This window comes from Chenopodium album, chromosome 25 (assembly GCF_948465745.1).
Source record: "Chenopodium album chromosome 25, dcCheAlbu1.1, whole genome shotgun sequence".
In the NCBI taxonomy this organism is placed as follows: domain Eukaryota; kingdom Viridiplantae; phylum Streptophyta; class Magnoliopsida; order Caryophyllales; family Amaranthaceae; genus Chenopodium; species Chenopodium album.
In genome coordinates this window covers 16,709,910-16,723,997 of record NC_137858.1, presented here as the reverse complement: position 1 = coordinate 16,723,997, position 14,088 = coordinate 16,709,910, and the positions used below count along the sequence as shown (strand labels likewise).

Sequence of the window (14,088 nt, the reverse complement as noted above, 5' to 3'; positions counted from 1 at the left end):
TTATCTTGTTCACTTCTGTTTGTGCCATGTTAACCTTCGGTAGAGACCTCATTCATCGCTTTCATGTATCAGGGGCCATATATGTTGATTCTGCTTCTATGATCAAGTCTTTTAGTAACAACAAATTTGAGATATTCAATTCAATCTAGTCTATCTTTATACATACTTCTGGAATTATAGTGTAGTAGTGATACAAAATGGTTTAAAGTTGAGAAATGAATTCAAGCATTCCAAGAAACGCAACTATATTACACTGAATATTAGTCAGTGCTAAGCTATTCAGAATATACACTTGAGCAAAGACCCTTGGCTCTATGAGTGTCAATGTATGTTATGGTACAGCGAACTTCATTATGTTATAATGCAGCTTAGATCCCTTTGGTCATTTCCAAAAGCCGTTTCATGTTGGGCAATCTATATTCCTCCATAACAGAACATGTTTCGTTGAGCGTATTCAACTACATGATAACCTCATGCATTAGGGTGGATGATTCAAGAATGAGCTAGTCTCGACTCTCGACTTGCACATCCAAATATCCATCCCATTTAATCAGACTCACTTTGGTACGGTGTGTTATAACAATTATGAAATAAGAACTATAATCTGTTTTTTTGTATGGTATGTAATGAACTAATGATCAAACTTCTGTAATTATTAAGTGGAAGATACAAAATAAATTAAGCAATGAATTTCCTGATACATGCTATTAAAATTTCCTATACGGCTTTATGCACAAAAGAATGCCTACTGTGAACTGAACATTACAAGATGGAGAAAATCTTCTCCTTTTGCAGTAGAGACCCTCTACTCCATTATGCGCCTCATCTTGTGTCCCTCTGCTATTATCATTTTTTTTCAATATTAATGCCCCAAATCATCTACAATAACCTATGCATTAAAATTTTCTGGTTTTAAGTTAGTGATGTGTCGAAACCCTATTGAGGACACAATGAGAAACTAGTTGAGACATAGTCTTAACTTCTCAAAGTTGTGTGGTGAATCCTTCAAACGAAGAAGAAAGAATTTTGAAGAGCCCATCTGGGTTATCAGTATGTACCTATCAAAGTAACACAAGATTAGCCAACATTAGATTGGAACACAAACAATGAACACAAATAATTAATCATAAACAAGAGATTATAATATCAAAGATTAAAAATCTCACAACAAACATCAGTGATGCTGGTACAAAATATTCACAAAAGACACTGCAGAGCAAATAAATTGAGAATAGATCGACAAAGTTGACAGAAACTGATGGTCTTGGTAGTAATGCTCATGCTATAGATATTGCCAAACATTATAGCTCGAGTAAACTGTTTCACAAAAGAAAATACTATTCTACAAGCACTTCAGAACTACAACTGCAAGCTCTTCTGAGTTAAATGTACCACAGCAAGCTTTTTCATAGACTCATGTATTCCCAAAATCAGTTACAGTTTTGCAAACAAGCCATCAGTTCATCAAACATGTCATTCATTTTCCAATTAAAATCTTTAGTGAGTAGAGAAACATATGAAATAATGTACATTTTGAAAAGATGACAGAACTATTAAAAATTACTTAGTAACTTGCAAGATATAAAATACATTTAACATAGATGTGGGCAGAAGAAAAAACTCAAGTCTCAAGCTTGACGTGAAAATTACTAGACCAAACCTGAAATGACCCAATCCAAATTTGACCTGACCTGAAATGACCTGAACCCCAATCCAAAATCAGAGCCAGCCCAATTATCTATTGACTCGAATATAGTCGACACGAAATGACCAGACCTCTTTTTCAAAGTGATTTTCCTCCTTTCTAGTTTCTTCTGTTGCAACTCCAATTCAAGTATCCTTATCGGTTATCCCACATTTATAGAGACTTTTGTAAAGTCAACTAGGAAAAGGACAATCCTTTCAAGATAAGGAAATAATAATGGAGATGAGAGCTTTGAGAGAGCAAGGGTACACAATTGACAACTCGACTTAAAAGTATCCCTATCCATGTTTTAGAACCACGAAAATTTTCCACCTTCATAAAGTCTTTGAACTGTATATATGGGCTAAGCAGCAAAACCAGAGTCATCTGTTCTTTTAAGCAAGTTCCAGAATGCCCTATGCAAAACAAAAGATACTTGCTTCATGTCATAATGGTCAGATTTAATATTAGGGTTATTAGCCCTGCAGAAAAATTCAACAAGCAACTAAGGTAGTCCTTTGTTGGGGTAATTGAGAAAGGGGGAAAAAATCTAGACCCCTGATTGGAAAAGAAATGATAAAATTGAACATGTTGAATATGTATATTTTTTAAGAACCTATTCCCTTCAATCAGTAGAGAGTTCCCTCAAACCCCTCTATTTTGAAGCCCACCTCCCACAGACTTAAAACACTCCTTGACACTGATAAATTTTTACCAACCTTGTCCACCACCCTATAAATCATTCTAATCCTAGATCCACCACCAGCTCCCACCATCCCAACCAACAAGAAAACAACCCCCAACAACCTGAACCCACCACAGCCCTTCCCCACCAGCCCAACTACAGCCAACAAAATAAATGGAGCCTTGACAGAAAAGCAGGTAACAACCATTATTCGTGTGACTTATAACCTGCTCAAGTGCTCATATTCTTTGCAGGCAACCAAGATGCTCAATATTTACATTAAACACTCACCCAGTGTCCTGCATCTTCAAGAACATGCATTTGCACACCACCTCCCTCATCAACAGCTACCTCCTCAGCAGCATGAATTCGTCGAATATCCTCAAGGGCCCATCTATGCAAGCTCCTCTCTGCTTTTAAAAAATTTACATGCACACCTCGAGGAACATCTTCAACAATTTTCCTGTGCAAGGATCAAATCAATGAACAAACTAAGTTTTAACAACTGGGACCAAAAGGGTCCAGTGTTCACCGTCAGCTAAAAATGCAAATGTTTACTAAACAAAGTAGAGAGAGGAAAAGTTAAGCAAGAAAATGATTAATTCTTTATTTTTATTTTTTTTTTCTTTCTTTTTTTTTATTTTTTTTTTTTAGGTAAGAAAATAATTTATTCTTATAAAGATAGTTTATTTTCAGAAAGTCTCCCTTACCACAAGTTTGTTTCTTCAAAAGAGTGGTACATGTCAGCAATTCCATCAAGATCAAATACCCATGAGAATGATGATCCTGAGTTGGGTGAGCCACTACGCCGGAGATTAGTTGCTACCCACTAAACACAAACACAATAATAGCAAAATTGTCAGTTAGTTGTTCCTACTGAAACCTGCTGTATGACAAAAGTGAGTAAACTAACTGATCCCGCTGAAAAAATAAACATCTTCACATCATGGCTGCTTAAGCAATAATCAATGATGCATCCCCCCCCCCCCCCCCCCCCTCTTTTTTCACCCACAACTGGAGCATGGAAACAGATTGAATTGAATTCCACTTCATAATTGGCTACTTCAACAAATTAAGAATGGGGGCTAGTAGGGAATTCAAATCCAAAGGCAGATCTAATATTGAGAGAATTTGCATGTGCAAACACAAGAAAAAACATTCTTCACTAAATTAAGTTTCTATTTGTTGTACAAATGTTTACGCACTTAAATAGCACATAAGTTTGGAAAGAAAAAATATAATACGGAGTAGGTGTGGTTCCATATCTATGTTACATGGACTCGGGTACCTATAACATGGGTAGTGTCCAAGTGTCCAACTCGGCTATTTTGTGAAAATGTTCCACGATTTTGAACTAAAAGTGAAGTGTCCAAGTGTCATACCTATGTCCGAGTGCCGAGGGTCCGACATGTGTACTTGAGGTGAACTAAAGAGTCCATGTAACATAAGTTCCATTCCTAAATTAGATGTATGATATTGGGACCAATCAGAAGTCACATTCATTATAGCTTTGTTACAACAGCCACTGTTCAATTCCTTATTAAATTCCAAGTTCTCGGTAACACTAGTCCCACAGACGTTAACTTCCCAAACTGACTATTCAAAATAACTAATATCAACATTTCATCAAAACCTTTGATCATGGGCTTATTTAAATTTTTAATGGCATTCATTGAAATGTGTCCCTCTTATTCAAACTTCTTACAAGAACATTAGTTACAGGAAAATTTATAAAGAAATCCTATAAGTTTTCACTCAATTATAAAACTGCTGAAACTTCCCCTTGAAGTCAATCTCAGCAAATGACAATAGACTGAATGATACGTATCACCTTTGTGCCATCAATTCTCATATTTGGTTGAGTATTCAACTAGATACAGCGTTGAAACATGAAAACCTAACATTAAATGAATCAAACCCTCTCCTAATTTTACTCAAGTGATAACTTCAATCATTAGGTTATACAATATAGTTGTTGCTGTGTAGTAAAGAAGGTTTGGCCTGATCAAACTATCAGATAGCTGTTCATATAGCAAAGGAATAACCATATCATGTCCCATACTACCAACAAAAAAGATCCACATTAGTGGGTAGCATTGCAAACTAATGCGATGATAAAGATTAAGGAAATAATGCCAACAAACATAATAAACAGGCAGAACATAATAAGTGCAAATAACTGTATTACATTGATACAGATAAAAATTAATAAATAAAAAATACCTGAGCTACATCTTTAGAGAACCCTTCTTGCACAAGAGCATCCAGAACATATTGCTTTGATGAAATCTTCTTCATCAAAAGAGTAAGAGTCACATAGGATTATTGCTTAACACAACATTAATATAAAAATAAAAGACAATGAGTTCAACAAATACTTGAAGAATGAAGTACACCCATATAAGTATATAACTGATACAAAAGCATGGAAGAACTTCACAGGTCAAATGATTTCAAGCCTACTCTCACAGATAAACTAAATGATAAGTTTTTTTGTGTCCCTTACCCCCTTTAATGCATATTTTTGGCTCGCTTATCATGGTAGCACATAGTACTTTGCACAGAGCTTATGTAGAATTATGGAATAATCTAAATATAGATAGGAATAATGCCATGTATTTAATTGTAAATTTATCAAGCAGCAGCAATGTGTATGTATAATCATCAGTTTCGTTCAGCTATATTTATGCTTAAATAAATGCAGCATTGTAATTTATGTGGGCAGCATCATTAAATTGCTTGAGCATGTAAAAATCTATTGCAAGGGCTTAAATCTACATGGAATGAAGATACAGCATTTTTTTTTTTTTGCAAAGATACAAAAATCAGTATTTTTTTCTATGCGTCAAGAAATACAGGAAATTTCAGCATAATGATCAAGTAGTGTTTTCATCAGGTGTGTGGGAATTGGAGCAGAAAAACAGTGGAAGCTACATAAAAAAATAAAGGAAGCTATTTATTTAAGCCTTTACATGGACTAGTGGTACGATTTCTCAAAACAAGGTTGCTTCATAGTTTCCACATCTCCTAGATAGTATTTAGTTGGTATTTTTATTGCAATATAGCCTATTCTATTTTATAGTTTTTGCAAGGTTAACCAACTTGGATTTATACTCCCTCAATTGCAATCTAATCTACACACTTTATACTTTTGCACTATTCACTTACTCTTTGAAAGTCATTGGCTCATTGGCCATATTGGTGTTCTATAAAAAAAATTCTAAGTGGAATCTTGTTAGAATTGTCACAATGTATATTTTCAAAATATTAGCTTTATGGTAAATTTTCATTATTGCTAATTAAAGAATGCATCAACAAGCCTGTGTATATCAAATAGTATCTACAAGGATTAAGGCCCATTTTTTTGGACTGTATGTAGCTAAATTGAACCAAAATCAATGCAGCTGAACTGAACCTAACTTAATGGAATTTTTTTTTTTTGTTTTTTTGAAAGGGGAACTTAATGGAACTTAATGGAGCTGAATTGAACTGAAAATAGTTATATTAATGAGCAGAACTGAAATTCTAAAAAAAAGTACGTCCAAAAGAACATGGGCTAAGACTTCTAAATTATTTAGGATTGTCTTCAAGTCACGAGTAGAGGGCTACAAATCCATACTAAACTGAAATATTTATTCTAAGATTTGGTAATGAAATTTCAGTCTCTTCTGCACCAAAGCGATGCAGGATATTCTATTGCAGAATAGAGGAACTTTTCAGACCTACCAAAAGGATACATCATATTTACCCTTGCTTGAAAAATCAAGTTCTCTCACTTAGGGCTTAAGTTTGATTAGCAAGCTTCACTCACCAGGGTCATAGGTTTTTGTAGGCTTCACTTATGTTTTCACTTGATTTAAGGGAATTTGGTTATAGTTTCTAAACACAAGGGTTTATACCTCATGCAACTCTAGAAATTTATAAGGCCTATAATATGCCCACAAATTTTAATTTATTATTTTATAAGGGGATGGGGAACTTCCACCTCTAAAGTGCCTCTAATGGAGTTTGATCCCACATACAAACTTTTATCACTAGACCAAGTACAACTTGGTAAGTGTACACAAAATACATAACTGTAACACGGAGTATAACATACCAAGATTGGCTTGGTCTAGTGGTAAGGCATGCATCTCATAGATCCTAGGATCAAATCCCACTAGGGGCACTTTGGGGATGGGAACCCTTGCCCTCTCCACCATCAAGGTGCCTAGGGCTGTTGTGAATGGCCTGGGGCCTAACCCAAGGCCATACTTGTACCTAACCCAAAGAATGATATTGTAAATTACACACTTGTCATATTATAACACTAGAGCAATACTACTATTAAATTTTGATTGCCAATACAAAAACTAACAATTGAATTTGTATATGGCAATATAAACAAGACTTTTTTTTTTGGGGGGGGCGGGGGCGGCCGGGCGGGGGGTGGTGGAATGGCCAAGGAAGAAAAAAAAATTACCTCAATTATGGACTATGTATCTAGTCCTTATATCTTTTGTTAATTTTGAACAGATAATAGACATAACTCGTTGGTTTCATAAAGTATATTTCTGTTCTGCCAAATGATGCATACGGACATACGGTAGCTATCAGTGCAACCAGTGATCACCTTTCTTTTGAATGCAGACCCCTTATAAGATCTCCTTACCGAGCCAACTATAACCTTGATTTTCAAATTTTCTAAAATAAAGTGAGTAATTATTTGTGACTTAAGTTTCCCAAACTGACCATTATTTAAATGAGTGATGAGATTACAACTATAAATATAGTTTATACAAGAGACAAGTCATCTCATTAAGACAACAATTTCTGGATACAAGAGAGAGAAATTTAAAGAATGTCACAGGCCATAGATTTGCAATGAAATTTTGTCAAAAACCACCTTTTAAATCCTTGTTTTTGTGAAAAACCACCTTTTAAAAAAAATGTTGTAAAAAATCACCCAATTTGAAATATTTGTTGTAATTCACTACCTTTTTTTAGGAAAATGAGCTTTGAATTCTAATGATTAAATCGTCATTTGTTTTGTTGTTGGTGACAAATTACATCAAATTTTTTTAAATAGGTGGTTTTTTTACAATATTTTATTTAAAAGGTGGTTTCTCAAAAATGAAAATATTCATGAACAAATGCACATCGAATTTCATCTCAATGACTGTCTCTAAAGACATAAAGTTTTACCAGGAACTCCAAATATACCCAGTTCCTCCAAAAAAAGGTTATAAAAACAAAAAAGGACCAAGTGAGAGAACAGGAAGGAGAAAGAAAGGAAAAACAGCTTCTATTTTCTGATATAAAACAAAATTTGGTAAACTTCCATTAACAAGACTAGGAAGTTTCAACCTTACTTCATAGAATCCAATTTACAATAGCCAAACTGCCAAAGTAAACCCATACTCCTTCCAGCCCAAATTCATCTTAAAGCTTCTCATATTTGAGGTGCCCAAAATCTTCTTCGGCTTCTTTATTTATAGTTATCGGTCAATTTTTTTTCACTCTTTTCAAACCATCACTTGCCTTTTTCTTCCCCCATCCACTTTCAACTTATTAAAGTACACAGCTAATATGTTCCATGCCAATCCCAATTGTAGATAAGATAAGGACGGGGAAAGTATCTGCCTAACTGCCAGCACACTGGCACACATGAATTGTAGCTAAGAAAAGAAAAGGGGAAGCATTTCACATCAAGCAAAATCAACAAACCTTTTCAGGCATTTTCCGAAGAAAAGAGATAAGTTCTGCTGGATGATCCTCCCCGTGGCCACCAGGTTTTACTTTTCCTGGAGTAGCGTCCAGAACCCAAACCTATGAGAGTAAAAGGGAGAATGAACATATTAAAAAGAAAGTTGAATACAGAGTAAAAAGTGTAAATGATACATGTTTTCCTGAAGTTTCAGAGTTTCTGACTACAGATTCAATACACTTGAATCCACATTGTCAAATATAAAAACCTTTAGCCTAATAACATCCACTGTCTAGAGAAATTCAAAAAAAGAGAAAAGGGGGAAGGTAGAATCAACAGCCAAGGGAGACATACATGACATGCTCATTAATAGAATATTTATAATCAATCAAAAGCAGAAAGAATTGGAATCCAAATGTTACGTCCTTACCCTCACAGGTCGTGCAAGAGGTTTTGCAGCTTGCTCCACCATGCTCAAGACAACTGCAGTGTTTTCCCATAAATATTGGCTAAGTAAACAAATGCGAATTATTATGATATAACCATCAAGGGTATTTAACGCAGTCCAATAAACTACACACCTTTTCCTCCGAAGCTATGACCAACTAAAACTCGAGGTATAATTCGAAGCTGAGCAACCTATAAAGGACAAAAACGTAGGATTTTAATTAGAATGCTGATCATAACAAGCAAACGAAGAAAAGTTGAGAAACAAGAGGTAGCATGCATTCTTATTACAGTTGACATGACAACCCGATTGATAATAAGTGAGAAGGCTAGCAAAGCCATCAAACTATTATATTGCCGAAAAGCACTTCAACTGAATAAAAGAATAGTGACATTTAATTGTAACTTCAATGGTCCATGAAGCATAAAATCACTATCCATCTAACTACCTTAGCCTGAGAAATTTAACACAAGGACAATATGTATGCCACAAAAAAAAAAAATATAAAAAAAATCGTATGTTAAATTCAAAACCCATGCTATCCAATGTTCAAGGACAAGTGCAGATATAAATTTCAAAAGCATAGTCAAGTTGCTAATCCACTGATTTTGACATTGAATGGTAACTGCAAATACACAAACCCACCAAATTCAAGACATCACGACCAGCAGCAGCAACAGTATTGGGCAGTCCTTTCGTAATTGATGCTGAATCACCATGGCATCTCAAATCTACAAGTAGAAACTGTACCAAAAAAGAGAAGTGATTATTCTTTTAAACTATGGACTAGAATCCAGAATACAAACCAAAAGGTATGACATGAAACCCTTTTCGTATTGTTACTTGCAACAATAGTTTGGTCAACTTAACCAAAAGCACTAAGAAAACATAAGCATCTCCAATATCAGAGATACAAATAACCTTACTGTTGGACTATGTCATGTAAGCTTTATTTAACACACATCTCCCTCTCAGAGAATAACTTCCAGCTACAGCAAAAAGCTTTATAAAGGAGAGGTATGGCAAATATATATTGATACCAGTTTTTTATCCCTCCCCAGCCCCCACCCTCCTCATTAGACAAAATAACTATGTTTTGAGACCACAAAGAGCTGAAAAGCTACACATATGTTATAGTAAATTTAACATAGTAAACTAATGTGGAGGTTACCTGCCACATTGGAAAACTTTTAGCCAACCTGCGAGCAAAGGAACCTAAAATAAAAAAGAACGAGAAAATCAATGTTATATTTTCACAAACTATATCAACATATACACACCTCCCATCAAAAGTAATTCAAAATTTTCACTAATGCATTTCCCAAGCAAGCAATAACCAGCAAAGTTAAAGCAAGATATAGATAAGTTACTTTTTTTTTGAGGGGATATAGATAAGTTACTTGACTTCATTGAAAGTGCATATCCAAATTTTATAAAAGAAATGTATCTCCTACGTTAACTACAAAAATAGGATACATACCCCAATTCTTCCGACAGCCAAGAATGCCATGGATAAGAACTGCAGTTGGTGGTTCAGGTACTGATTTGTCCATAAGAGAGCTCCATTTGACCTGAGACGTAGAAATATCAATGGAATTCAGAAATAAGCTAGGAGCAAGAAAGAAAAAAGGGAGTAGAGATTTTGTGTCATAAAAGAATACACCATGCACGTCATTAGCTCCTACGAGCCCTCTAACAGATGCATAAATAACATTATCACAAAGAATCCTCATAATTTCAAGCCCCAGCCACATTCTGAAATTATGTATACAATAAATCAACAATTGGCAAGCAACACCTTTGCCAATAGGTAAATCTCTATACGTTAAGTTCAATGATTGACATGCCAATCTACTGAAGATTCCACAAAACAAGTAAAGAGGTACGAATACAGATCTAACTTGATCCAAAAAAAACTAGCCATAAAAATAGTTGTTAGATTCAAAGCAGCCAAATTTATAGCAGTCTACCATTCTTACTTTTTTTTATCTTAGCTAGCTAAAGCACATTTTCTATCTCTACAATTTCCAACTTTGTGTTAGAAACTCTGAGGAAGGCAATCCAAAGAAAAAGATACTACAATAATATAAACTGGCAAACCCTTTAACAAGACTCAAGCATAATAAGATGGATCTTTCAAAAGGAATTTACAATGCAAGAAGTCATTATCATCAACTATGAAGCAATTTTCCATACAAACCCATCACTACTGGCAAGTGGAGGGTAGGATGAGATATATTATCATATTAAAAGCCACAAGAGGTTTTTGTTTCTTACACAAATCATCAATGGCCAGGGTCATATTGGTCTCTTTCCTTATTTTGACATAAAATTACAATCTACACAAACCTACTGATTTTCACTAGCTAGTAGCAACTTTACACAACATCTAATTAAAGTAATTTTTTCCACAATACCAAACCATTACCGTGAATCACAATTTACAGTAGTTCTTTTAATAAAACCCTAGTGGACAACTAGTCTAGAATGCCACGTAGTTCTACAATCACACGTATAGCTAGATTCCAACATAGCAAAGGATTTAGGACCTCATGCTCTTAAATGATAGTAAGGAAGACCATATTCTAAACAATGAAAATAATCAAAGAAAACAGAGATAACTGGTCACTTACAAGAGCTCCCTGCACGAGATCATATGCCTGCAGATACAAGTCACTTATTTTGGTCAAGAGAAGTAGCATATGAGTATGATAAAAAGTGCTGGGATATTTCACACATACGACAAAAATGTAGAAGTAATACCAATGTTCCAAATTGCTTGCCCACATACACATTACGCGCGAGCCTCTCATCCACCAGTGCCATATTAAGAGTCAAACCATTACTAACGCTTGACGAAGAGCATGACATGCGAAGTGCTGCACTCTACAACAAAAGAAAAAATAAAAATAAATAAAAAAAAGAGATCAAAACTAACACTTATAACCTTACACCCACCCCCCACCCCCCCCCCCCCCACCCCCTCAAGGGGGGATTCTATCATTTTCTTTTCACTCAAAACTTCGATTGGGCAAAGTCAATGTTATTAAGATTAAGATCATACCTAACATAAGACGGGCTCATAGGATTCATCTGTAGCAATAAGTTGTAATACATGTTCAATTATTGTGTTAAGTTTATTTAATTGTGGTTCATTCGAAATAGATCTTATTTAGGTTATATTATTATTAGCTTCTTATGAACCATCAATGCTAGTAATCTTAACTTTTACAAAATCTCAATCAGACTTTAGAAGTCAAAGCCTTCCAAGCCCTTGGAAATTGAATGAACGAAAGATAGCCTTAAATTTTAAGGATTAGTTTTCGGAGAGCATATTGAGCTTTTGAGTTTTCATAAAAATTTGTGTGAACTTATGAGACGCATGCTCATGAGTCATGATGAGACTAAGAGAGATTCTTATTCGCCTCAAATTGGTAATGCAAGCAATTTGGTTCCCTATTTTAAAATGATCCCAAGATAGTAGAGGCCAATTCATATCAAATTTCCACCCCACAAGAGTTACATTTAGTGGATTTTCATCATATAACCCCAAAGTGTAAGAGACCACCACTCCACTAAGTATTACTTGGTCATTTGTTACAATCTTGTGTAAGGTTATGATTAAATTAAATAAATTCAAAAACAATACAAGTTTTGATCATATAATCAGTACAAGTTATTTGTACATTTCAATAAAATGTACATGTTCGTTAATGCAAACCAAATCCTAAATTTGAATTAAAGTTACCTCAATTCAATAGATAATCCATAGACATAATTCAACCAAACCCATCTAATCATTAAAAAACCAAATCAAAGCTATGTGCTTTTCAAAACTCCCTTCGTTATTATGCAAGCTAAAATCTCCGTGTCGTATCTCATTTTTTGGTCTAATCTTTATACTACAACCAATGAGCCAAATAATCCCTTTGTCGTATTCCATCTATTTTGTCTAATCTCTAAACTACAACCAATGATCCAAATAGTCCTTTATATAGTCTAATCACATCATTCACAAATCAAGTTAAATTTTGATGCTGATTCATTTCATCAATGACAACTAAACTAATTCAGCAAAAAATGTAAAAATCATTACTTCGTATATACCAGAAGTATCAGTAATATTCAACAGTATAAGCATTAAAACATAAACTAACAACCAATACTACAAACCTTATTCCATAAACTAAATACTTTGTACAAAAATACTTCCAAAATAAAGTATTAAATAATCATTAATAACACCGATCAACTCGTCACGAACTCCTCCAAAACCAGTACTACCTCCGTTACACATTATTTGCAACGATTAGACATTTTTCCTCTTTACTATATGTCAAATCGTTGCAAATAATGTGTAACGGAGGTAGTATTACTCAATGAAATGTATATATATAATTCAAATTAAACACTCCAAATTGAAAAAGAGAAATCAAGAAAAAACATAAAACTGTCTAATTAGTACGAAATTAAACCAACAACACGATTAAGTGAAGAAAATCACACCTGAACAGATTTGAAAGGGAGATTAGTGCCGAACCAATCGGACCTCAGCGTTGATCGTCTCTCTTCGGAAATCGCCGGCGTCGAAGCGTGTCGTAAAACAGCAGAAGAAGTCGAAATTGACGACATTTTAATGGCGATGATGATATTGACGAGAGAGAAAACGGCGGTGGGCGGAGATGCCGAAGCGCGGTGTTTTTTCTCTGTGGCTTTCTGTCTTTCTTATTCACAGTGTCACTGTTGCTTTGTGGCGCTTCTTCGCATTTGACGCGGTTGATGATTTGTAGTTTTGTTGCTTTCGTGATTTGGACTAACTCATCACACTTGTTCAACAAAGTAGTTAGAGGTTAGACCCCACAATTTAAAACATATGAGTATTAAAGCGTATGCTTTTCAAAAACAAAAAAGCATAAGGGTTTGTTCGAATTGAATTGAACTGAATAGAATTGAAATGAATAGTTTATGAGAGAAGGAAATTAGAAGCTGAACTAATGAACTGAACTGAACTGAACTGATTGGAGCTTAAATGAATTGAAATTAAGCTGAAGAGAACAAGCCCTAAAGCACAGAATATGATTTTTCTATTTCTAATAATATTGTAATATGGATGAAACTACAAATTCGGTATCTCAAAACATAATTTATAGGTTAAATATTTATAATTTTATAAGAGTAAAAATTATATAAAGAAAAAAAAAGGTAAAAGTATTAAAAGCCAACATTGTGAAAGTATTTTATGAGAAGGATCTAACAAGATCCATGAAAGAAAAGTTATGTTAATTGTGTATATGAATGTTTTTTTTATTACTATGATATTATTAATTTATTTTTTGCAATTATGATACGTGGAAATTATTGAATTTGTTAGTGGAAGTTATAGAATAGGAACTTATAATGGAAATTTTTGGGAAAATGATTTTCTAGTTCGGTGGAGAATTTGTAACTGGTCTTCTGATTTATCGTATCTCTAAGGGGGTGTTTGGTTCACATAATTAAGGTATAAGATGTGGGTTTAGAATGGTTTAAACTCATACATTATGTTTGTTTTATTATTTTAAGAGTTTCAAACCCGTACCTCAAAC

The 14,088-nt window shown here is 34.3% G+C and overlaps 1 protein-coding gene across 1 annotated transcript; it reads right to left on the bottom strand.

Moving 5' to 3' along the window:
• Positions 1 to 608: 608 nt before the first annotated feature.
• LOC145614933 (uncharacterized) lies at positions 609 to 13,264 on the bottom strand. Its single transcript, XM_081670011.1, has 13 exons — positions 13,010 to 13,264; positions 11,267 to 11,389; positions 11,137 to 11,163; positions 9,984 to 10,074; positions 9,675 to 9,718; positions 9,149 to 9,247; positions 8,637 to 8,694; positions 8,486 to 8,538; positions 8,076 to 8,177; positions 4,593 to 4,658; positions 3,080 to 3,198; positions 2,661 to 2,832; positions 609 to 1,058 (listed from the first exon to the last, which is right to left on the bottom strand). The coding sequence occupies exons 1-13, from the start codon at positions 13,133 to 13,135 to the stop codon at positions 984 to 986; spliced, it is 1,155 nt and encodes a 384-aa protein (XP_081526137.1). The 5' UTR covers positions 13,136 to 13,264; the 3' UTR covers positions 609 to 983.
• Positions 13,265 to 14,088: the final 824 nt, after the last annotated feature.

Bases quoted from the DNA above. Each gene is read 5' to 3' on its own strand.
- LOC145614933 (XM_081670011.1), bottom strand. From the start codon at position 13,135: ATGTCGTCAATTTCGACTTCTTCTGCTGTTTTACGACACGCTTCGACG. The intron at 8,695-9,148 runs GTGGGTTTGTGT...TGTCCTTTATAG, and splicing joins GTCGTGATGTCTTGAATTTG to GTTGCTCAGCTTCGAATTAT. The intron at 8,178-8,485 runs GTAAGGACGTAA...TTACTCTCATAG, and splicing joins CTCTTGCACGACCTGTGAGG to GTTTGGGTTCTGGACGCTAC.